General features: G+C 47.1%; 1 protein-coding gene across 1 annotated transcript in view; it reads right to left on the reverse strand.

The window, feature by feature from the left end:
- Window positions 1-242: 242 nt before the first annotated feature.
- LOC120994151 (gastrula zinc finger protein XlCGF17.1-like) overlaps window positions 243-25607 on the reverse strand; it is a 31853-nt gene continuing 6488 nt past the window's right edge. Inside the window, exon 4 of the mRNA XM_040422604.1 lies at window positions 243-1800. Coding sequence (XP_040278538.1) covers window positions 899-1800 — 902 coding nt within the window. The 3' untranslated portion in view covers window positions 243-898. The remainder of the gene's footprint in view (window positions 1801-25607) is intronic.

Here is a 25607-nt window from a genome sequence, read left to right on the forward strand (position 1 = left end):
TGGCTCAGTTTCATCAGACAGACACCAAAACGCTGCAGGCGGCCTTCAGAGCGGAATGGTGACGGATCGGAGGCAAACTGACTTTTTCTGAGCGGATCCTTTTCCATTCAGAATGCATTAGGGCAAAACTGATCCGTTTTGGACGCTGAGCCCTGAACGGATCTCACAAGCGGAAAGACAAAACGCCAGTGTGAAAGTAGACTTATATAAACCTATCCTCTATCCACAGGAGGCCTACCTCTAGGAGCCCCACTGACTATGAGAACGGGGGCCTCTACCCTGTGGTGCCCCCCAAAATGAACAGAGCAGCCAGTTGGGCATTTGCACTGCCAGTCCATTCATTTCTATCGGAGGTCCAGAGATGGAGCGCACTGTACTCGACTATCTCCAGAACTCCCATAAAAATGAATTGGAGCAGCAATTCATTCTGGGGGGCACCACGGGGTACGGGGCCCCCATTCTTGTAATCAATGGAGGTCCCAGTGGCAGGACCCCCACAGATCTAATAGTAATCCTGTATCCTGTGGATAGGTGATAACTTTATATAACCAGAATATCAGATAAAAATAAGTGGTAAGAAGCCAGGTTTATGAGGACAATTCAGCGCCAATGCTCTGACCAGGCTCTACTTGTCTTCCTCATGTCCACAACATGTCTCCTCCATGGACCACAGCACAGCTGCCCTCACATAAATATTATTTGAGTATTTGGCAGATCCAGGCTGATTCCACACAAGAAATAAACCCTCGTATCGGCTGATTAATGATATGCTACAAAACCTTTTCATCTTATACCATGTCCCACACTCCAAGCAAGAATATGGTTTCTTCTCTGTGTGAATTCTCTGATGAGTTTCTAAATTGATTTTACTTTTAAAACATTCCTCACATTAATAATGTCAAAATGCCATCTCTCCTGTGTGACTTCTCTGATGTGTAACAAGCTCTGATATATCTGTAAAACATTTCCCACATACTGAACATGAATATGGCTTCTCTCCTGTGTGACTTCTCTGATGTGTAACAAGCTCTGATTTATCTGTAAAACATTTCCCACATACTGAACATGAATATGGCTTCTCTCCAGTGTGATTTATATGATGTCTAACAAGTTCTGATTTCAGCATGAAACATTTTCCACAATCTGAACAGGAATATGGCTTCTCTCCTGTGTGAATTCGCTGATGCTTAACAAGATTAGATCTATCTGTAAAACATCTGCCACATACTGAACACGGATGTGGTTTCTCTCCTGTGTGAGTTTGCTGATGTTTAACAAGAACTGTGCTCCGGGCAAAACATTTCCCACACTGAGGACAAGAATATGGCTTCTCGCCTGTGTGAATTCTCTCATGTGTAACAAGATTTGATCTAATAGTAAAACATTTCCCACATACTGAACATGAATATGGTCTTTCTCCTGTGTGAATTCTCTGATGTTTAACAAGATCTGATTTCAGCTTAAAACATTTTCCACAATCTGAACATGGAAATGGCTTCTCTCCTGTATGAGTTCTTGTATGTGAAAAAAGACCTGAGTGCTTGTTAAACTGTCTTCCACACTCATCACACTGAAACTTTTTACCTCCTTTCTGCCCTGTATTTGTGGTAAGAACCTGTGGTCGTTCGGGAGGTTTCTTCTGATTAAATAGATTACATGACACATCTGTTCCGTGAGGTCCTGAATGTATGTTAAGTCTAACGAGGTTTCCTCCCGAAGAGCGCTGCTTGATATCTTCACCTTCTGCTCTATAGTTTAGTGGAAACATGAGGTTCCTCTCACAGTTCTTACTGGGGTTTCCTGCCAGGATAAAAAAGATTTATTTATTTTTTTCTTTCAACAAGATTTATAAAATTTCTATTAGATCGCAGTCACACATGCAGTTCTTTGTGAAGTTTTTCAGTCAAAGCCAGAACTGAATCCAGCAGGAAGGAGAAGTCCTTCCTTTATGTTTCCTTTTCATTTAGAATTCATTTCAGGCTTTGGCTCAAATAACTGCATAAAAAAAAAAACAGATAAATTTTAAAGAGTTAAATAAAGCTTCAGATGCAGGAATCACGTGTCCTCCTTGTGAAAGTCTAGGACTCTGCGCTTCATTCAGTGACTGCTTTTATTAGGTGAACCTCAAAAGTCTGAGAGGCACAGCCTTGTCTGGCAATCTATGCTGTCCTCTGTTAGGACAATCTCACCATGCCCACAGTCTGCTGGTAACAAGGAAGGGAACTGTAGGTCGCAATTGTGAAGAGAAAAATGAGAAACGGTTAACTATGAAAATTAAAAACATAAGTGGCACACTGTTATTGTGGCTCAACGGCTGTGGCCAAAGTGTCATGTATCATGAGACTAAAGTATGCGAGGGACATTTTCTACTAAACACGGAAAGAACAAGACAAATTCTGATACAGCTGTAAGGTCCATATACAGTGCCTTGCAAAAGTATTCACCCCCTTGACTTTTTTTTCGTATTTTGGTGCCTCACAACCTGGAATTAACATGGATTGTTTGAGGATTTTGTAATTTACAGAAGATGCCGACAACTTTGAAGATGTTTTTTTATTTTTATTTATTGTGAAGCAAACAACAAATAGGACAAAATACCAGAAAAAGTCAATGTGCAGAACTATTCACCCCCCTAAAGTCAGTACTTTGTAGAGCCACCTTTTGCGGCAATCACAGCTCCAGGTCGCTTTGGATCGGTTTCTATGAGCAGTTGCCACCTCTGACCGCTGGGATTGTTGCCCATTCCTCCTTGCAGAACGGCTCCGGCTCCTTCAGGTCGGATGTTTGCGCTTGTGAACAGCAATCTTTACGTCTGACCACAGATTTCCTATTGGATTGAGATCTGGGCTGTGACTCGGCCATTCCAACACATTTACTTGTTTCCTCTTAAACCACCCAAGTGTTGCTTTAGCCGTGTGTTTTGGGTCATTGTCCTGCTGGAAGGTGACCATCCGTCCTAGCCTCAGATCACGCACAGAGTGGGGCAGGTTCTGCTGAAGGATATCCCTGTATTTAGCACCATCCATCTTTCCCTCAGCTCTGACCAGTTTCCCAGTCCCCCCAGCATGATGCTGCCACCACCAGGTCTCACTGTGGGGATGGTGTTCTTTGGGTGATGTGATGTGTTAGGTTTGCTCCAGACATAGCACTTTCTTTGGCCGATAAGTTCAATGTTAGTCTCCTCAGACCGGAGCCCCTTCCTCCATACATTTTGGGGTCTCCCACAGGCCTTTTCACAATCTCATAACGCGCCATTTTGTTTCTAGCTGACAGTAATGGCTTTCTTCTAGCCACTCTGCCATAAAGCCCAACTCTATGGCGCGTACGTCTTATTGTCGTCCTATGTACAGATCCTCCAGTCTCTGCTGTGGAACTCTGCAGTTCCTCCAGGATTACCTTAGGTCTCTGTGCTGCCTCTCTGATTAATGCCCTCCTTGCCCGGTCCGTCAGTTTAGGTGGGCGGCCGTCTCTTGGCAGGTTTGCTGTTGTGCCATGTTCTTTCCATTTGGTATGATAGATTTGATGGTGCTCCTGGGGATCATCAAGGATTTTTAGATTTTTTATAACCTAACCCTGAGTTGTACTTCTCCACAACATTGTCCCTTACTTGTTTGGAGAGTTCCTCGGTCTTCATGGCAGTGTTTGGCTAGTGATGCCTCTTGCTTAGGTGTTGCAGCCTCTGGTGTGTATATGTAATGACAGATCATGTGACACTTAGATTGCACACAGGTGACATCATGTCACTAATCATGTGACTTCTGAAGGTAATTGGTTGCACCAGAGCTTTTTATGGGCTTCCTAACAAAGGGGGTGAATACATACGCACAGGACAATTTTCTGTTTCTAAACAATAGTTTTATTATATTTTTCTCATTTCACTTCACCAACTTAGACTATTGTGTTCTGATCCATCACATAGAATTCAGATTAACAAAACATTGAACTTAAGGCTATAATGTAACAAAATACGAAAAAAGTCAAGGAGGGTGAATACTTTTGCAAGCTACTGTATCTCCACAGACTCCAGTTTTGTTTTCCATGAGAAACGGACTAAAGTAGTGCAAGGAGCATGGAAAGCAGATGACATCGGTCAAACACCATGTTGCAAAACCATGTAGGCAAAGAAAATAAGGATTTGTGCTGTGTGAACTTTGAGTTTCAGTCAATTAATTGGTTAAAATCTTCTTATGACGGCATTTCAGAGCTGCAAAGCCCCTTCCTCAAGTTACAGAAGAACAAGCAAATATTCATGGTGAGGCCCCATTTTTATGTCATCTGAAGTTCTACTACCCACGAATGATTACTGCTCTGATCGAATACTCAAAGAAAAACTCAAGTACAAATCGAGCGCTTCTCAACCTGTAAAGCCTGAGGAATCCACCATACAAATCCCCCCACCTTGGGACCAAGGTACTGGTGAAACATACATGTTGGGAACATTCTTTTAATCTTAAAAAACTTCTAAAGAAAGAGGTCCAACACCATGTGGACTACCTGTTTCTCACGTTATATCTTAACCACTTCACATCTGGGCCATTTGCCCCCTTCCTGACCAGGCCTAATTTTGCAAATCTGACATCTCTCACTTTATGTGGTAATAACTTTGGAACGCCTTTACTTATCCAAGCCGTTCAGAGATTGTTTTCTCGTGACACATTGTACTTGATGATAGTCATAAATTTGAGTCAATATATTTCACCTTTATTTAGGAAAAAATCCCAAATTTACCAAAAATTTTGAAATATTTTCAATTTTCTAAATTACAATTTCTCTGCTTTTAAAACAGAAAGTGATACCTCATAAAATATTTATTACTTAACATTCCCCATACGTCTACTTTATGTTAGCATCATTTTGGAAATGTCATTTTATTTTTAGAGGCTTAGAAGTTTAGAAGCAATTCTTCAAATTTTTAAGAAAATTGCCAAAACCCAGTTTTTAAGGACCAGTTCAGGTCTGAAGTCACTTTGTGGGGCTTACATAGTGGATACCCCCATAAATGACCCCATTGTAGAAACTACACCCCTCAAGTTACTCAAAACTGATTTTACAAACTTTGTTAACCCTTTAGGCGTTCCACAAGAATTAAAGGAAAATGGAGATCAAATTTTTAAATTTCACTTTTTGGGCAGAATTTCCATTTTAATCCAATTTTTTCTTTAACACATCGATGGTTAACAGCCAAACTCAATATTTATTACCCAGATTCTGCGGTTTACAGAAACACCCCACATGTGGTCATAAACTGATGTATGGGCACACGGCAGGGCGCAGAAGAAAAGGAACTCCACATGGTTTTTAGATGCCATGTCCCATTTGAAGCCCCCCTGATGCACCCTTACAGTAGAAACTCCCAAGAAGTGACCCCATTTTGGAAACTAGGGAATAAGGTGACAGTTTTATTGATACTATTTTTGGGTACATATGATTTTTTGATCATTCATCGGGGCAAGGTGACCAAAAAATTGGTTTTTATTTATTTATTTTTACAGCGTTCACCTGAGGGGTTCGGTCAAGTGACATTTTTATAGAGCAGATCGTTACGGATGTGGCGATACCTAATATGTATACAAAAAGTTATTTATTCAAGTTTTACACAATAATAGCATTTTTGAAACAAAAAAATTATGTTTCAATGTGTCCATGTTCTGAGAGCTATATTTTTATTTATTTTTTTGGGAGATTTTCTTATGTAGGGGCTCATTTTTTGCGGGATGAGGTGACGGTTTTATTGGTACCATTTTGTGGGACATAAGCCTTTTTGATCACTTGGTGTTGCACTTTTTGTGATGTAAGGTGACAAAAATTGCTTGTTTTGACACAGTTTTTTTTATTTTTTATGGTGTTCACCCGAGGGGTTAGCTCATGTGATATTTTTATAGAGCTGGTTGTTACGGACGCGACAATACCTAATATGTATACCATTTTGTATTTATTTCACTTTAACACAAGAATAGCATTTTTTAAACCAAATAAATGATGTTTTAGTGTCTCCATGTTCTGAGAGCTATAGTTTTTTTTATTTTTTGAGAGATTTTCTTATGTAGGGGCTCATTTTTTGCGGGATGAGGTGACGGTTTTATTGGTACCATTTTGTGGGACATACGCCTTTTTGATCACTTGGTGTTGCACTTTTTGTGATGTAAGGTGACAAAAATGGCTTTTTTTGACAGTTTTTTATATATTTTTTATGGTGTTTATCAGACTGGGTCGATCATGTGATATATTTATAGACACTTTTTGTCCCCCATAAAGGTAATACAAGACCTCTGGGAGACATTTACTTCACTTTTTTTTTTTTTTTCACTGTTGATTTCTCCTGTAACTGGGGCTGACATAGTAGCCCCAGTTACAGGAGAAATGCACCCCCCAGAGAGGCTGTACAGCCTAATTCAGCGCTGTACAGCCTCAGTGCAGGGCTGATCGAGGTCTCTGAAAGACCTCACACAGCTCCTGCACTCTCCGGTCCCGGCGATCACATGACCGCCGGGACGGAGCAAGAAGCGCTTCCTGTTCCGGCCTGGCGTTCGGTGAGCGCTGTGTATGAAGCGATCCAGAAGGCAGGGACACCTGGGCACTGTCCCTGCCTTCTCTCTGGGTTGCCCTGCTGTCACTGACAGCGGGCAACCCGATCAGCAGCTGCACGATTAGCGTGCAGCTGCAGTTTCTGAATGGACGTTCTGGAACGTGCATTCAGAAACAGAGAACCACCTACCGGACGTTTATAGTCAACGTGCGGACGGGAGGTGGTTAAAGGGGAGCTGGTACCTAGAAGCCTTAGATTAAGCACAGTATGCTCCTTTAAAGGCTATGTACACCTTTGGGGACAATTGTTTTATTAGTGCATTGTACTTATTTTGAGCTAAATATCATTTTTTAATTTGGTCTTTATTAAAAATATGGAGCCCCTTTCTCTGTACAGGGCTGAGATTCTCCAGTAGCAACCTGTGAATTTTCACTCTCTTCTGTCAGTTGGAGAGGGGACAGTGTCCTTATCTTTGCTCTGTCAGGCAGGGAGCTGATGGCTCCTTATCTCTGCTCTGTCAGGCAGGGAGCTGACGGCTCCTTATCTCTGCTCTCTGACATTATAAACACTCATTATCGCTCAGTCCGTATCTTACTGATAAGATTGTGGCTTCAATAAGTGTTTATGAGAAGAGGTTTATTAGATGGCAGCACAAAGTGAAAGTACCAGTTACAGAACTAGAAAAACTGTTAACCCTTTGTGACAGAACAACTCTATATTTTTAATAAAGACCAAATTGAAAAAATGATGTGTAGCCCAAAATGAGTAAAATGCAATCATAAAAAAATGCCTCCAAGGTGTACATAGCCTTAATGCACAAGCTCATATTTTTAAACAAGAAAGACTTTTAAAGAGTTTCTTAAAAGAAGGAAGCCCTCTTTAACCCCTTCCCGGCTGCCCACTGGGTATATACGTCCTATCTGCACATGCCCCATGCAGATAGCTTGTATAGAAACGTTCAGGCAGCTCTTTAGCTCTGATCAGCGCTGGGATTAAAGCTTGTGCAATCAAACAGGAGCAGGTCGGGTCCCGGGTGTGAGACACAGCGGGAACCCCGAGGAGAAGACAGGAGCGCCGTGAGAAGATTGATGCAGGAGCATTGTGAGGAGAGCAGGAAGAGGCAGAGCTGCTTCCTCTGTTAGTCCCAGAGGTCACGTGACCCCCGGGGGTTTCTGGGGCAGTTGCAGAGCTGCAGGGTCTAAAGAGACCTGATCAGCTATACCTGTGTGTCGTGCCCCCACAGGGGGCTGTTTCCTCTATAACGGGCTCCTGTCGATGCTCCAGTTACAGTGGAAACAGTGAAAAGTCAGTGTCCTCCAGAGGTCTTTTAATGACCTCCTGGGGACATCATTGTGTGCCAAAAATAAATTAAAATATATATAAAAAAAAGTTTGCTCAAACCTATACATGTTACGTATTGCCAGAACGCCGCCCCTAGGCACTTACAAGCCTTCATTTGCATATGAATAAAACTGCATTTTTACTGCTGGTCAATGTCAGAACAAAGGTACCATATGACTCACGTACATGTATGCTACAGCGCTGTGTACGCAGTCTATAAGGTGACATTGTGGGGACAGACCCCCTTTAATAATGCATATAATATGAGAGATTCTCATTACATGGGAATGCCAGCTGTTTGGACTCCCGGCGACGTCCACATTATGTCCGATGTGCCCCGGGGCCATCTGATGTGTCCGGCTTTACCAGGAGGATCTAGTGTCCGTCCAGGAAGATGAATACTGCCAAGAGGTGTTTGTGTATTCGCCCCTAAGGTCCAGACTGTGTGGCATCGTACCGACGGTATTACAGAAAGGCATAAAAAGATATAAAATCACATAAAACCGTACACAGATAATAAGAGCCTCTCTATCCTGAACAGATACAGCTCTGCATTATGTGGGAAGCAGAGCTGAGATGGGTTCTGCTCTGTATGGGAGACCTCTGCTTCCAATTGCCTTGTAGTTCTAATTCCTCATCCTGTGGCAAGAGAATGTGCTGAAGAAAGGAAGAATGACCTGCCTCCATCAGCAGGAGTTTCCTGGTCACCCCGTCCTAGACGAATGACTGAGAGAGTAGATGGAAATCTGTAAGTATCGGTGGCTGCTCCAAAAGCCGCTTCACCAGCGGCAAACCAGGAATCCATGGATCAGAAAGCGGATTCATTATACAAAAAGTCTTATACTTCACCTTTTATTGCCCATAACATCTATTTCTAGGAGAAGAGCACTGCGTATCTGGCTGAACCTAACACCCCCTCCCCTCTCATCAGTAACACCCCCCTCCGCTCTCATCAGTAACACCCCCCTCCCCTCTCATCTGTAACACCCCCCCTCCGCTCTGATCAGTAACACCCCCCTCCGCTCTCATCAGTAACACCCCCCCTCCGCTCTCATCTGTAACACCCCCCTCCGCTCTCATCAGTAACACCCCCCTCCGCTCTCATCTGTAACACCCCCCTCCGCTCTCATCAGTAACACCCCCCTCCCCTCTCATCTGTAACACCCCCCTCCGCTCTCATCAGTAACACCCCCCTCCCCTCTCATCTATAACAGCCCCCCTCCGCTCTCATCTGTAACACCCCCCTCTGCTCTCATCTGTAACACCCCCCTCCACTCTCATCTGTAACACCCCCCTCCGCTCTCATCAGTAACACCCCTCTCCGCTCTCATCAGTAACACCCCCCTCCCCTCTCATCTGTAACACCCCCCTCCCCTCTCATCTTGTCACGAGGGTGTCAAGAGCCACGCCTGACTCCGTTATACCCGGGGTCAGGAAGTCGCAGCGGTTGGCTGCACGCTCTATGTAAGATAGGGCTGTTTCCTTATGGTAGCTTTCTGGGTTTGCTTTGCAAACCCTTTTGGGTCACTCAGGGATCCGTAGCTCCTTCTCCTCAGCTGTTCCTTGTCCAGCACTCCCAGACCTCCTTATATTCCCCTCTCACACTTCTCTGGTTGCCAGATATAGAGCTTCCTGCCTGGACTTCTATTCTGACCCTCTGGAGCTGTGTTGCTGCGTTCTCTAGTTGTTGGTCCAGAACGCTACCCTCCGTATCCCTGTTACACCTTTGTGGTCTGCTGTGGTCGCCCACCTGGGTGTATGTGTTTGTCTGTTTTGTCTGTCCTCTCCTTGGTGTTTCCCTCTTAGTGACAGTGGTGCGGACTAGCGATCCCACCGGCCGTTCACTATCTAGGGCTCATTTTAGGGAAAGCCAGGGTTTAGGCACGTGATCGCCGCACGGGTGAGGAACCCGTCTAGGGACGTCAGGGCAGTCAGGTGCCAGCCGCAAGGTGAGTTAGGGGTCACCACCTTTCCCTCTCCCTTGGGCAGGGCTTTCCCTTTTTCCTCCCTGTGCGTGACGCCGGTCATTACACCAGGCCTTTCCAATGCCCAGTGGCGAGGTGGGTTCCGCCACATTTCTCCCCTTTCCCATTGAGACTATCCAGACTCCAGACCTCCAGTCGGTCTGGGGCTCTGATAGTCAGCCGGCTTTTCTTAAAGGGTGTAGTTGTCCCTATGGCCCCCTGCCACTTGTGCCCAGTTGTAGATCCATGGCTTGGGGGGAAGGTAACCAGGGTGCCCTCTCCCCTGGTTGAACAAAGCTGTTGCTGGGGGGAAGGGGTAACAGGCTCCTCTCTCTGCGACACCCTCCCTTATTGTAGGGGAAAACAGACTGCCTCTACTTCCAATACATTGTCCTGTTGTTGTGGACCAGGACAGACTGTCCATATCTCCAGTGGTGCAGGTACAGAGACTACGGTCCCATCTGCACTGTTGTGGGGCTTACTGTCTCCCCTTGGTGTGCTAGGCAAACCGCTGGGGCTACTTGGGGAACAGCGGCCAGCGGTGTTCTGCACTGATGCCAGCTCTTCTGCTGGAAGGGGGCCAGAGGGGGCTACCGACTCCTCTACTGACCCCAGTACCTGGTTTGGAGTTGGCTGTGGAGGGGAGGGGTTGCTTACCTCCTCCTCCTGGTACTGCTGCTGTTGGGGAGAGAGACCGACTGTCTCCCCTCCCTGTAAAGCACACTGCCGCTGTGGAGTGAGACCGGCTGTCTCCACTCCCTGTAGTTCACACTGCCGCTGGGGAGTGAAACCGGCTGTCTCCACTCCCTGTAAAGCACACTGCCGCTGTGGAGTGAGACCAGCTGTCTCCACTCCCTGTAGTTCGGGTTTTTCATGCCTCTCATCCTGAGAGACCTGGTCCTGAGTGTCCGGAGGCCACTCGTAGAGAGGGGGGTACTGTCACGAGGGTGTCAAGAACCACGCCTGACTCCGTTATACCCGGGGTCAGGAAGTCGCAGCGGTTGGCTGCACGCTCTATGTAAGATAGGGCTGTTTCCTTATGGTAGCTTTCTGGGTTTGCTTTGCAAGCCCTTTTGGCTCACTCAGGGATCCGTAGCTCCTTCTCCTCAGCTGTTCCTTGTCCAGCACTCCCAACCTCCTTATATTCCCCTCTCACACTTCTCTGGTTGCCAGATATAGAGCTTCCTGCCTGGACTTCTATTCTGACCTTCTGGAGCTGTGTTGCTGCGTTCTCTGGTTGTTGGTCCAGAACGCTACCCTCCGGATCCCTGTTGGACCTTTGTGGTCTGCTGTGGTCGCCCACCTGGGTGTATGTGTTTGTCTGTATTGTCTGTCCTCTCCCTGGTGTTTCCCTCTTAGTGACAGTGGTGCTGACTAGCGATCCCACCGGCCCGTTCACTATCAGGGCAGTCAGGTGCCAGCCGCAAGGTGAGTCAGGGGTCACCACCTTACCCTCTCCCTTGGGCAGGGCTTTCCCTTTTCCCTCCCTGTGTGTGACGCCGGTAATTACACATCTGTAACACCCCCCTCCCCTCTCATCTGTAACACCCCCCTCCGCTCTCATCAGTAACACCCCCCTCCGCTCTCATCTGTAACACCCCCCTCCGCTCTCATCAGAAACACCCCCCTCCGCTCTCATCAGTAACACCCCCCTCCGCTCTCATCTGTAACACCCCCCTCCGCTCTTATCTGTAACACCCTCTCCACTCTAATCTGTAACACCCCCCTCTGCTCTCATCAGTAACACCCCCCTCCGCTCTCATCAGTAACACCCCCCTCCCCTCTCATCTGTAACACCCCCCCTCCGCTCTCATCAGTAACACCCCCCCTCCGCTCTCATCAGTAACACCCCCCCTCCGCTCTCATCAGTAACACCCCCCCTCCGCTCTCATCAGTAACACCCCCCCTCCGCTCTCATCAGTAACACCCCCCCTCCGCTCTCATCAGTAACACCCCCCTCCGCTCTCATCAGTAACACCCCCCTCTGCTCTCATCAGAAACACCCCCCTCCCCTCTCATCTGTAACACCCCCCCTCCGCTCTCATCAGAAACACCCCCTTCCGCTCTCAACACCCCCCTCCGCTCTCATCAGTAACACCCCCCTCCCCTCTCATCTGTAACACCCCCCCTCCGCTCTCATCAGAAACACCCCCCCTCCGCTCTCATCAGAAACACCCCCCCTCCGCTCTCATCAGTAACACCCCCCTCCGCTCTCATCAGAAACACCCCCCTCCGCTCTCATCAGTAACACCCCCCTCCGCTCTCATCAGAAACACCCCCCTCCGCTCTCATCAGAAACACCCCCCTCCTCTCTCATCAGTAACACCCCCCCTCCGCTCTCATCAGTAACACCCCCCCTCCGCTCTCATCAGTAACACCCCCCTCCGCTCTCATCAGTAACACCCCCCTCCGCTCTCATCAGTAACACCCCCCTCCGCTCTCATCAGTAACACCCCCCTCCGCTCTCATCAGTAACACCCCCCTCCGCTCTCATCAGTAACACCACCCTCCGATCTCATCAGTAACACCACCCTCCGATCTCATCTGTAACACCCCCCTCCACTCTCATATGTAACACCCCCCTCTGCTCTCATCAGAAACACCCCCCTCCGCTCTCAACACCCCCCTCCGCTCTCATCTGTAACACCCCCCTCCGCTCTCATCAGTAACACCCCCCTCCACTCTCATCAGTAACACCCCCCACCGCTCTCATCAGTAACACCCCCCTCCGCTCTCATCAGTAACACCCCCCTCTGCTCTCATCAGTAACACCCCCCTCCACTCTCATGAGTAACACCCCCCTCCACTCTCATCTGTAACACCCCCCCTCTGCTCTCATCAGTAACACCCCCCTCCGTTCTCATCAGTAACACCCCCCCTCCGCTCTCATCAGTAACACCCCCCTCCGTTCTCATCAGTAACACCCCCCCTCCGCTCTCATCAGTAACACCCCCCTCCGCTCTCATCAGTAACACCCCCCCGCTATCATCAGTAACACCCCCCTCCACTCTCATCTGTAACACCCCCCCTCTGCTCTCATCAGTAAGACCCCCCTCCGTTCTCATCAGTAACACCCCCCTCCTCATATTTAGTATGCTGACAGCACAGATAGCAGGCGGTCTTCTTACACTGTCCTTACTCTGTCACTCATGGCTGTTCTATGTCCGTAACCCTATTAACAGATCTTTTCATTATCTTTGGCGCCCTTTTAGGATATAAATATCAGTTTCCGCACCATGAATGTAAGCTTGTTCTGTAACTTGAGGAAGAGCCTCCGAGTCCATCTCTGCTGGTGCTCACAATCTCCGAACCTTCTTTACCCAGTATTGGCTCCGTTGTGGCCAAATGAAGGTGACCACCAGTAAAGTGAGACTTTGTGGGTCTCGTGCATGGGTCGTTACTGTAAGTGGTGGTGCATGATGAACTGTATTACTGAACGAATTGGAGCCCAGATCAGTTATGGATTGCGGCACAATCAACAAATCCGGGTTCAAATTCGTAAAGTAGGAGCCTTGGAAAGTAGTGCATGATTTGAGTTTCTCCAGTGGAAAGCTCCCAACCTTTCTTTTTTAGAGACCTTTACAGCAGCCACATGGCGCACAGATGGTCATTGACATCTAAGTGAGAGTGAGTGGGCATGCTCTGTGACCTCTGCAGAGGAGTCAGCTGAAACCATCACCTACCGTCAGCAGTAGCTTCTCGTTATCTAGAGATGTCACTTTTTGTTGTCCTTCCTGTGATAACAATAGGATGACTGCTGAGAAGCGATCTCTAGAGAGTGGGAAGTGTCTCTTTGACTCCAGAGGCTGATAGCACTTTTATATGCAGTTTGGGAGCATATGAGTGCGTTTTCATTTTGTGTGACTTGAGATGTGGCTTTAGATTTGGGGACTACATTTACACATTTATCACTTTCACTATTATTGACCTTGTTTTTTCTCTTTTCTGCTGTAATTCCCATTGAGGAGTACGTGCTCCATGACTGACAGTGCCGTGTGAAATGTATGCAGTCCTGGAACAGACGTGTGAGGCGCAGATTGCTGTGCAAAATGGGAGGAATTCCCAACACTGAGATACCTTGAATATATGGAGCGGAGATTGCTGCTCACTGTGCGGACCCTTGCTGGGGTAGAGGAGCAGGAGGAGCGGAAGGACGGGAGGAGCTTGAGGGTGGGTGGACGGAGGAGCAGGAGGACAGAGAAGTGGAAAAACGGAAGAGCGGGAGGGTGGAAGGATGGAGGAGCAGGAGAGTGGGAGAACGGAGAAGTAGGAGGGTAGGAGGACTGAGGAGCAGTGAGACTATGGACTCTTTACTGTAAGAGCAGTGAGACTATGGACTCTATACTGTAAGAGCAGTGAGACTATGGACTCTATACTGTAAGAGCAGTGAGACTATGGACTCTTTACTGTAAGAGCGGTGAGACTATGGACTCTTTACTGTAAGAGCAGTGAGACTATGGACTCTTTACTGTAAGAGCAGTGAGACTATGGACTCTTTACTGTAAGAGCAGTGAGACTATGGACTCTATACTGTAAGAGCAGTGAGACTATGGACTCTATACTGTAAGAGCAGTGAGACTGTGGACTCTTTACTATAGGAGCAGTGAGACTATGGACTCTTTACGGTAAGAGCGGTGAGACTATGGACTCTATACTGTAAGAGCAGTGAGACTATGGACTCTTTAGTGTAAGAGCAGTGAGACTATGGACTCTTTACTGTAAGAGCAGTGAGACTATGGACTCTTTACTGTAAGAGCAGTGAGACTATGGACTCTATACTGTAAGAGCAGTGAGACTATGGACTCTATACTATAAGAGCAGTGAGACTGTGGACTCTACTGTAAGAGCAGTGAGACTATGGACTCTTTAATGTAAGAGCAGTGAGACTATGGACTCTTTACTGTAAGAGCAGTGAGACTATGGACTCTTTACTGTAAGAGCAGTAAGACTATGGACTCTTTACTGTAGGAGCAGTGAGACTGTGGACTCTTTACTGTAAGAGCAGTGAGACTATGGACTCTTTACTGTAAGAGCAGTGAGACTATGGACTCTTTACTGTAAGAGCAGTGAGACTATGGACTCTTTACTGTAAGAGCAGTGAGACTATGGACACTTTACTGTAAGAGCGGTGAGACTATGGACTCTCTACTGTAAGAGCAGTGAGACTATGGACTCTTTACTGTAAGAGCAGTGAGACTATGGACTCTTTACTGTAAGAGCAGTGAGACTATGGACTCTTTACTGTAGGAGCAGTGAGACTATGGGACTCTTTACTGTAGGAGCAGTGAGACTATGGACTCTTTACGGTAAGAGCAGTGAGACTATGGACTCTTTACTGTAAGAGCAGTGAGACTATGGACTCTTTACTGTAAGAGCAGTGAGACTATGGACTCTATACTGTAAGAGCAGTGAGACTATGGGACTCTATACTGTAATAGCAGTGAGACTATGGACTCTTTACGGTAAGAGCAGTGAGACTATGGACTCTTTACTGTAAGAGCAGTGAGACTTTGGACTCTTTACTGTAAGAGCAGTGAGACTGTGGACTCTATACTGTAATTGCAGTGAGACTATGGACTTTTTACTGTAAGAGCAGTGAGACTATGGACTCTTTACTGTAAGAGCAGTGAGACTATGGACTCTTTACTGTAAGAGCAGTCAGACTATGGACTCTTTACTGTAAGAGCAGTGAGACTATGGGACTCTTTACTGTAGGAGCAGTCAGACTATGGACTCTTTATGTCATGGCACAGTGTAGTAAATACACTCCACACTGAACACAGAAGGGAAGGGAAAAGGTATTAGGCCTGGAACCTAGGGAAAGGGAAAAGGTCACACCTAGTGAGTCCCTACGCCAAGCCTTGACTGCTATCAGTATGAACAGATCTTGATGGTAGGAATGTTCATACGCAGGAACCTGAGCCCAATCTTATCCTAACAGGGCCCTGCAGATAGTGTCAGGACACAGATGGCCTATTCCTCCCTAGATGAAGGAATTACATTACCCCCCGCCCCCCCCCCCCCCCCCCCGTCTACAGGTGGCCTCCGAACACCCAGGACCGTCTTTATCCAGATAAGCTCTGTGAAAAGCTTTCACAAGACAATTAGCATCAACGTCGGCTGCTGGAACCCACATCCTCTCCTCTGGTCTGTAACCCTTCCAGTGGATAAGATACTGGAGGAATCTACAAAGAATTCTGGAGTCCACTATCCTGGCTATTTCAAATTCTAGATAACTGTCCACCATGACAGGCGCGGGAGGCAAGGAGGACGGTTTAACAGATTCAACATCTCTCTTCAACAACGACTTATGGAACACATTTTGAATCTTCAAAGCCTGAGGGAGTTCAAGACGAAAGGCAACCGGGATAACAATGGCAATGTTTCTTGTGGACAGCCACACAGAATCACCCACTTTCAGGTCCGGACCATTCATACGTCTCTTGTCAGCCATACGTTTATACTTATTGCCCATTTTTTTAGATTTTGAATCTAGATGAGAAAGAAGAGGAAAAACGTTTCTCTTCAGGTATACTAGAAGTTTCCGTACCAGAAAATGTGTCAAATTGCAGGTGGAACCCATATGCCCCAAAAAACGGCCACTTATCAGTGATCCCCTGTCTATGGTTATTTATGGCAAATTCGGCTAAAGACAAAAATGAAGACCACTCCTCCTGGTTCTCCAAGACAAAACATCTCAAATAAGTCTCCAGATTCCGGTTAGTGCGTTCAGTCTGTCCGTTCGACTGAGGATTAAAGGCCGAAGAGAAGGACAATTGTACCCCCAGACGAGTACAGAACGACTTCCAGAATCTGGAAACAAACTGAGTCCCCCCTATCAGACACCACATCAGAGGGAATACCATGTAATTTCATGATGTTATCGACAAACTCTTGTGAAAGAGTTTTAGCATTAGGTAGACCTGGCAATGCTATAAAGTGAGCCATCTTACTAATGCGATCAACAACCACCGAAATCACAGTTTTTCCTGAAGAATTAGGCAAATATGTGATAAAATCTATGGACAAATGAGTTCAAGGTCTGGATGAGATGGGTAACGGAAGTAAAGATCTGGAAGGCCGAGTACGTGTCACCTTAGCACGTGCACAAGTACTACAAGCAGATGCATAGTCCTCAACACTCTAACGCAACCCGGGCCACCAGAATCTACGAGAGATGAGATCAACAGCAGATCTGCTCCAGGGTGTCCTGTGAGAACCGTACAGTGATGTTCCTTGAACATCTTGTGACGTAACTCAGAAGGAACAAACAACTTCCCCGGAGGACAAGAATCTGGTGCATCTCCCTGGGCCTCCAACACCTCTGCCTTAAGGTCGGGATATAGGGCGGATATTACTAACCCTTCAGACAATATCGGACCAGGATTTTCCGAATAACCTCCCCCCAAGAAAGCTACGCGACAAAGCATCAGCCTTGACGTTTTTAACCCCACGGCGATAGGCGATGATGAAATTAAATCTGGTGAAAAACAACGAGCATCTGGCCTGCCTTGGGTTCAGACGTTTAGCCAACTCCAGATAAGCCAGATTTTTGTGGCCAGTAAGCACAGTAATAGGATGAATTGCTCCTTCCAACCAATGACGTCATTCCTCAAAAGCCAACTTAATGGCCAGCAACTCTCTATTACCCACGTCATAATTCCTTTCTGCGGCCGAGAGTTTCTTAGAGAAGAAAGCAGATGGGCGCCATTTACTAGGTGAAAGACACTGCGAAAAAACTGCTCCTACCCCCACCTCGGATGCGTCAACTTCCACAATGAATGGTTGTGACACATCAGGTTGCACCAATATAGGAGTAGAAGCAAAACACTCCTTCACAGCTGAAAAGGCTTGTAATGTCTCATTAGACCAGACTGAGACATCCAAACCTTTCCTAGTCATGTCCGTGAAAGGTTTGACCACAGTCGAGTAGTTAATAAAATTAATTTACGGTAGTAGTTGGTGAACCCCAAAAACCTCATAAGCGTTTTCAGACTTTCGGGTCGATCCCAGTCCAACACGGCACGGACCTATTCTGGATCCATACGAAAACCTGAAAATGAGAGTAGGTAAACGAGGAATTGCACTTCCTGAACTGCAAATACACACTTCTCCATCTTAGCATACAATGTATTCTCTCTTGGGATCTGTAACACCTGTCTCACGTGATCCTGATGAGTCTCCATATCTGGAGAATAAATTAATATGTCATCCAGATACATAACAACAAACCTCCCCACCAGATGATGAAAGATATCATTAACAAAATGCTGAAAACCACAGGAGCATTAGTTAATCCAAACAGCATGACCAGACTCTAAAAATGACCCTCTGGGGTATTAAACGCCATCTTCCATTCATCCTCTTTCTTGATCCTTACCAGATTATATGCCCCCCTAAGGTCCAACTTGGAGAACACTTTTGCACTAACAATCTGATTAAACAAGTCAGGAATCAAAGGAAGGGGGTACGGATCACGGACCGTAATACGATTGAGCTCACGGAAGTCCAGGCATGGCCTAAGGGTTCCGTCTTTCTTCTTTACAAAGAAAATTCCAGCCGCCACTGGGGACTTGGAAGGTTTAATATGTCCCTGTAATAGTATCAACCGTTGGCGATGTCCTTCTCCCCTAGTCAGAGTGGCGCTGTAGAGTCGCTCCCGAGACTTCCAAGCCGAGTTGCGATTCCCAGTAGCTGTGCAGCTCTTACAAGAGCTAGTAGTGATATAGCTGTTCCTTACAACACCAGACGAGGCTGCGAGTTGAGGGTAAGAAGAAGACCCTTTATTGGTGCCACCCTTGGCCTTATATGCGAGTCCCGATGTAAGGGGACCTCCCCTCTGGACCTGATGGAAAACTGGGTGACAAACACACAGACCAATGAAAATAACCACACAATCGGGAAACACTCCCATACAGGACACACAATGCCTCACCTCTGCCTGGGAGATAATTAGTTCAGATACTACCGATTACCGAAGAAATCGCGAATGCATCCTGTTTTAAAATTACAGAATCACAAGAGCCCTCTCATTCACGCAAAGAGTTAAAACTTTCTCAACCCAGAAGTTAATTCACCTCCAGCTATAGCTCACAGAGCAGAGGTAAATTAGCAAGTCCTTGCCAAAAGATTCCTCCTGGCCTTAGGAGCACCCCCTGCCAGGTTACACATCCCTCAATCTGATATTGTCCTGACAAAACCCCATAAAAGTGCCCTCTCTCTAGTCTGAGCGGCCCCAGCACAGCAGGGGTCCTAACACCCTAAACCTGGTCAGAGACTTCAGAAGAGAATGACAGATCCTTATCACACAGCCGGTTGGTACAAGAAGGAAGATGAAAGTCACCTCCAATCCATAGACTTCATATTTTTTCCATATTTTCTTCATATTTCATGCGTTAGGAAAATACTGAATGAACAATCTCTTCTCAAATGGTTGGGGTTATTCTAACCCACCTTCCAGGAAATCCGCAAGCCAATCGGAGATTCCCGCTCTGAGATATAAAGGTTCTCAGGCACACGGTATTGTCTTCCAGTCATATTTGGTATCAGATGGTTCGTAAAGTTCTACTGATTATAAATATGAATTCTATTTCTTGATTTGACCTACGGGTACGGCGAAACTGGCAAAGCAGGGATTCTGACAGATTTTCTCTCTCTGGGGCAAGAACTGCCCCCTCTCCCAATTACACAAGGAGGGACTTGTACGTGTCATAGCCACTACCAGCTCCAGAGGGGGTAAAACACAGCGACCCACTCAGGTCCGAGTCCTTCATCTACCATCTGACGTCGACTAACATCACGACCGCCCGCTGGACACGGGCACACCGCCATCTTGGATTATTCCTTGCAAGGACTTTATCTTTTACTGGACTCTACCGCGGTAATTCTGAACTTACAGACATTCTATTCCCTTTCATCTCTTACTTATTTCTATCCATCCAATCTGTTCGGCCGGCCGGTAGATTTATCTGTCAGTTATAATGTAGATTTCTGTGTGTAGTTTTTAGAATAAAGCTAACGATTTAATGGTTCCAGTTCTGCCCTTGTTCCCTGATTATCGGGTCTATGCTGAGAGCTCTGTCCTCGGAGGAGACATACTACCGCATTGTCTAATTTCTATACATTGCTGATTGGTTAGCTAGGCTGCAAATAACCGTTCCTTCCCTTTAGGATTAGCTAGCCGGGGGTCTCTTCGCCCAGATTCAATACGAAGAGTGGTGGCAGCAAAGTTATTAGATTTTTAGCGCGAAATTTTATTTTAACCGATTGCACATACAATCACGATTGTACCATGTATGGGCACACCAACCAATCAAACGTTTACTGGACTCACAGTGGATTTGCCACCAGAAGTCTCTAGTGGACGAGACCTGAATGGCAACTGTGGCATAGCACGACGAGATTGGCGGGTGGTTGTCACAGTATGTAACCCAATTATCTCCAGGCAGTAAAACCACTTTTTTTTTTATAAAGCAGTCAAAAGTACCCCAAAATCCACTATATCCCCTGATAGCCCTGGCCTGGGTGACCAACATATCCAAAAATCACCCAGATCAGAGAAGGGGTTAAAGAATTTCCTGGAGGTCTTGTTTCTGACCGACCGCACACAAGGCTCCTGCCCAAAATAGTTCCATAGAATCTGGCTGGGCAGTCGGTCCCCTTTCAAGAGTCGAAATGTCTTTTAATACCTAACAGTTCGCAACTTTATTTTGTCCATAAACCTCGTTCGGGGGTTCGACATAATTAAACGAAATATTCCAACAGACAAACAGAGGGCTTCTGTTAGATGGCTCCCTCTCAGTGGAACACGCTGGCAGACCCGGTTTGACCCCTTTTCAGGGCAACTTGGGGCTGTCCAGTCTCTGTTATGCGGGGTTGAGGTCAGTCTGCCGGGCTAATCCATCTGCGTTGCCGTTCTGTTTTCCGGGCCGTTACTGGATGGTAAAGTTGTAGGGTTGGAGTGCCAGACTCTATCTCAGCAGCCGGCCATTGTCCCCTGCAACACGGTTTAGCCAGAAGAGCGGGTTATGGTCTGTAACAAGTGTGAACTCCGGTCCATATAAATATGAAGTCAATTTCTTTAGGGCCCACACCAGGGCTAAGCACTCCTACTCCACCGCCGCGTAGCTGACCTCTCGGGGAAGACGCTTTCTACTAATGTAGGCGACAGGGTGCTCTCCTCCATCTTCTCCCACCTGGCTCAAAACTGCCCCCAGTCCGAACACTGAGGCGTCGGGGTCTCCAGAGTTGGTGAACTGGTCCGTTCGGTTCTAGCTTGTGCAGGGGTCGTCATGGGGTGTGCATCTGCTGTAGACGTGGAGATGTAGGCAGAAGTGAGGGGGCCCAAATCGTTGCCCAGAAGGACTTCTGCAGGTAAGGTATCCATTATGTCGACTTTTACTACACCAGATCCGGCTTCCCAGTCTAGGTGAACGTGGGCGGTAGGCAGGCGAAATACGGCTCCCCCAGCCACTCGAACAGCTACGACTTGGCCTGTACGCTTATGGGCTGCAATCAAGAGCCTCTGTACCAGTGTAATGGTAGCCCCAGTGTCCCGTAATCCTTGGGCGACCTGTCTGTCGAGTTTGACCTCTTGTCGGTGCTGCTGTCTGTTATCCCCAGAATCAGCCTGAATGGGATTGACCTCGTACAATACCCCCAGATATTTCTCAGGGTGAGTGTCCGTGTCCACACAGTGGATAGCCGGGGTACGGGATGCAGCAGGGGTTGACACAGGGGGCGAGTTGTTCCAGGAAGGTCGGGGAGGGCCAAAAGGGGAATTGGCCACTAGGTGTCCTGGTTCGTGGCATTGGTGACATTTCACCTTGGAATTCCCTGAATTATTCTTGGAAGGGCCAGCAAAACGAGGGGGGCCGGGCGGAACAGGGGCCCTAAACTCTGGTTGTGGAGAGCGTCTGGACCCAGGTAACCGCTCGAGGATTAGGTCGGGATAAGGCTGGGTCCAGTCACTGGGTCCAGTCCTAAAATTGTTTTACTTCGTCCTCTGGGATGGCCAAGAAGGCTTGTGCTGCTCTACCGGAGAGCTGGGTGGATAGAATGGTGAAGTACACACTGCCTTTCAAAGTCCACCAAATAGCTGTCAATCTCCCCCTCTGCCTCCCGGAACTGTTTAAATGCAGCAAATGGTACCTTCCGCTTTTCTGTGATGGCCGGAGTAAGGGTGACTGGGGGTGGCTCTGGAGGTCGCTGGGCAATTATTCATTGCAGCTCGTATTCCATCTGTTCTCGAGCTTCCACTGCTACCTGGGCAGAAATCTGTGCAATCCGTTCCTCAGAGGGGTTTGGCCCATAAATCGCCAACCGGTCCCTCACTATGTGAGTCGTTTCGTCTCCAGACGGGGCAGGGGTCTCAGCCATGGCAGAATTCCGATCCAGCTGCTGTAACTCCGCAATCAGCTCCCTCCTAGGTCGGTTGCTGGCACTCCCTCCACGGCTTTCCAGTAGATCCTTGAGGGTCGTCCTTTTTAGCTGCTCATATCGGCTTTCAATTCGACCTGCACGCCTCCTGGGGTAGAAGGACTATCCCACTGCTTGCCACTAAATATAATGGTATCTACCGTTGGCGATGTCCTTCTCCCCTAGTCAGAGTGGCGCTGTAGAGTCGCTCCAGAGACTTCCAAGCCGAGTGGTGATTTCCAGTAGCTGTGCAGCTCTTACAGGAGCTAGTAGTGATATAGCTGTTCTCTACAACACCAGACGAGGCTGCGAGTTGAGGGTAAGAAGACCCTTTATTGGTGCCACACTTGGCCTTATATGCAAGTCCCCATGCAAGGGGACCTCCCCTCTGGACCTGATGGAGAACTGGGTGACAAACACATAGACCAATGGAAATAACCACACAATCCGGGACAGTCCCATACAGGACACACAATGCCTCCCCTCTGCCTGGGAGATAATTAGTTCAGATACTATATGTAACCCAATTATCTCCAGGCAGTAAAACCATTTTTTTTATAAAGCAGTAAAAAGTACCCCAAAATCCACAATATCCCCACAAATGTGACATATCCTGATCGCCCTGATCTGGGTGACCAACATATCCAAAAATCACCCAGATCAGAGAAGGGTTAAAGAATTTCCTGGAGGCCTTGTTTTTGACCGACCGCACAGGAGGCTCCTGCCTAAAATAGTTCAATAGAATCAGGCTGGGCGGTCGGTCTCCTTTCGAGAGTCGAAATGGCTAAATATTTAAAGGGAGTCTGTCACCACTATATGGCCATATACAGCACTTACCTGGCGCTGTAGCACACCTATACAAGATTCTAATGGTACCTTTGTTATTTTCTTTAGACATCCTGAAGCAGGAAAAACTAAGTTTATTTCATATGCAGCACCGCTGCCTTCTCAAACAGCTGACCGGCGGGGGTCCCGGGTGTCGGACCCCCGCAAATCATCAGTTTAAACAAACTGCAGAACCCCTTTAAGACAGTTGTCCATGCAATAATCACTTCAATCAAGAATCTGTCTCGCTTGCCAGTCAATGGTAGGGGATGATGTTTGCTCAACCATGGTAAGCCCAGAACCAGTGGAGCAGGCAGACCCTCCAGCTCTAAAACGGATGTCCAGCACCATCTGTGACAAACATTTCTGAGTAAGTGGTGCGGAGTCTATCGCAAACACAGAAATATTTTTCTCTAATGCGCTTGTTGTCAACCCATGCAAATGGACGAACTGACCATCAACTAGGTTAACCCCTGCCCCACTGTCAATAAACATCTCAATTCTCACAGTTTTGGACTCTAGCGCCACCTCGGCAGACAGGAGAAATTGGGTACTACCAGTAAATGGCAAAAGTAAGTTCTCTGACTCCCCACCCACACCACCAAGTGAGATGGGAAAACGTTTTCTTCTTGTTTTTACCTTGACGCAGAACGTAAGGACAAACATTAACAAAATGTCGCCTTTTTCCACAGAAAAAAACATACTACCTTCTTATGAGTAGAACTCTTGCAAGCAGGCCCAGGGGTAGCTCCTCCTAGCTACATGGGTTCGTCACCAGGCATAAAGTCAGGAGTCTCTCCTCCCAAGGTGTCAGAGGAAGCCGCCACATTATATGATACATCTTCCTGAGAGTGAGGGACCTTTGATCTCTCTCAGGCGTCTATCCATACGTGCGGCAAGGGACCCGGCCGCTTCCAGTGACTCCTGATTTTCGTGAAAGGCCAAGGCATCCTTCAGCCTCTCAGACAATTCCTGACAGAACTGACTACGGAGAGCTGGATCATTCCATTCCGTATCCGTAGCCCATCTCCTAAATTCAGAGCAATAGATCTCCGCAGAATGCTCTCCCTGTCGTAAACCATCATCGTAGATAAGACCTAGAGCTCTGAAAAATGAATCTACCGACTGTGATCCAGTCGGCAAAAAAAAATCCGAAGACCTAGCGTCCCCTTTAAGCAACGAAATTATAATACCAACATTCCCAGATGAGAGCGGATGTAACTTAAAGTACAACTTACACAACTCTCTGAACCGAATGAAGTTGTCACTCCCCCCGAGAACCTGTCCGGAAGAGCAACCTTCGGTTCAGGACAGGCCTGGTAAGTACTACTGACAACAGCAGCCTGTGATCCCTGGATCTGCGTGCGGAGGTCGGCTAACTCCAAAGACAGACCTTGCAATTGTCCAGCCAGTGCAGCGATAGGATCCATAGCCTCACTGACACAGACCAAAAATGACGGTTTGCGGCAGTTGATAATGTCACGGCGCGGGAAATACACTGAATACGGAACACAGAAGGGGAGGGAAAAAGGTATTAGGCCTGGAACCTAGGGAAAGGGAAATGGTCACACCTAGTGAGTCCCTACGCTGAGCCCTGAATGATATCCGTATGAACAGACCTTGATGGTAGGAATGTTCATACGCAGGAACCTAAGCCCAATCTCACCCTAACAGGGTCCTGCAGATAGTGTCAGGAAACGGATGGCCAATTCCTTCCCAGATGAAGGAATAGGAGACCCCTCAGGCCTAATATCAGGAGGAAGGGGAAAACAACAAACAACAAAGAAGATAAACTTAACTTCCAGAAGTATGCGGACAAGCAGGAACTCAGAGCACCAACAACAGGACGTCCACAAACAAGGAGCCATCAACCACATAGCATGATGGGTGAGGTCAGACTAAATAGAGGAGAAGGAATGACCACTTAAGCTACACCTGAGACAAGAGGTCCTCCCCAGCAACAACACAGAAAGTGAAACCAAAGAGACGGTCAATCACGTGCAGCCAGTCATCTCGATCTTCTAGTCCCTGTCACAGGCAGGACCGTGACACTTTACTGTAAGAGCAGTGAGACTATGGGCCCTTTCCTATAAGAGCAGTGAGACTATGGGCCCTTTCCTATAAGAGCAGTGAGACTATGGACTCTTTACGGTAAGAGCAGTGAGACTATGGACTCTACTGTAAGAGCAGTGGGACTATGGACTCTATACTGTAAGAGCAGTGAGACTATGGACTCTTTACTGTAAGAGCAGTGAGACTATGGACTCTATACTGTAAGAGCAGTGAGACTATGGACTCTTTACAGTAAGAGCAGTGAGACTATGGACTCTTTACTGTAAGAGCAGTGAGACTATGGACTCTTTACTGTAAGAGCAGTGAGACTATGAACTCTTTACTGTAAGAGCAGTGAGACTATGGATTCTATACTGTAAGAGCAGTGAGACTATGGACTCTTTACTGTAAGAGCAGTGAGACTATGAACTCTTTACTGTAAGAGCAGTGAGACTATGGATTCTATACTGTAAGAGCAGTGA

This window comes from Bufo bufo, chromosome 3 (assembly GCF_905171765.1).
Source record: "Bufo bufo chromosome 3, aBufBuf1.1, whole genome shotgun sequence".
Taxonomy (NCBI): Eukaryota; Metazoa; Chordata; class Amphibia; order Anura; family Bufonidae; genus Bufo; species Bufo bufo.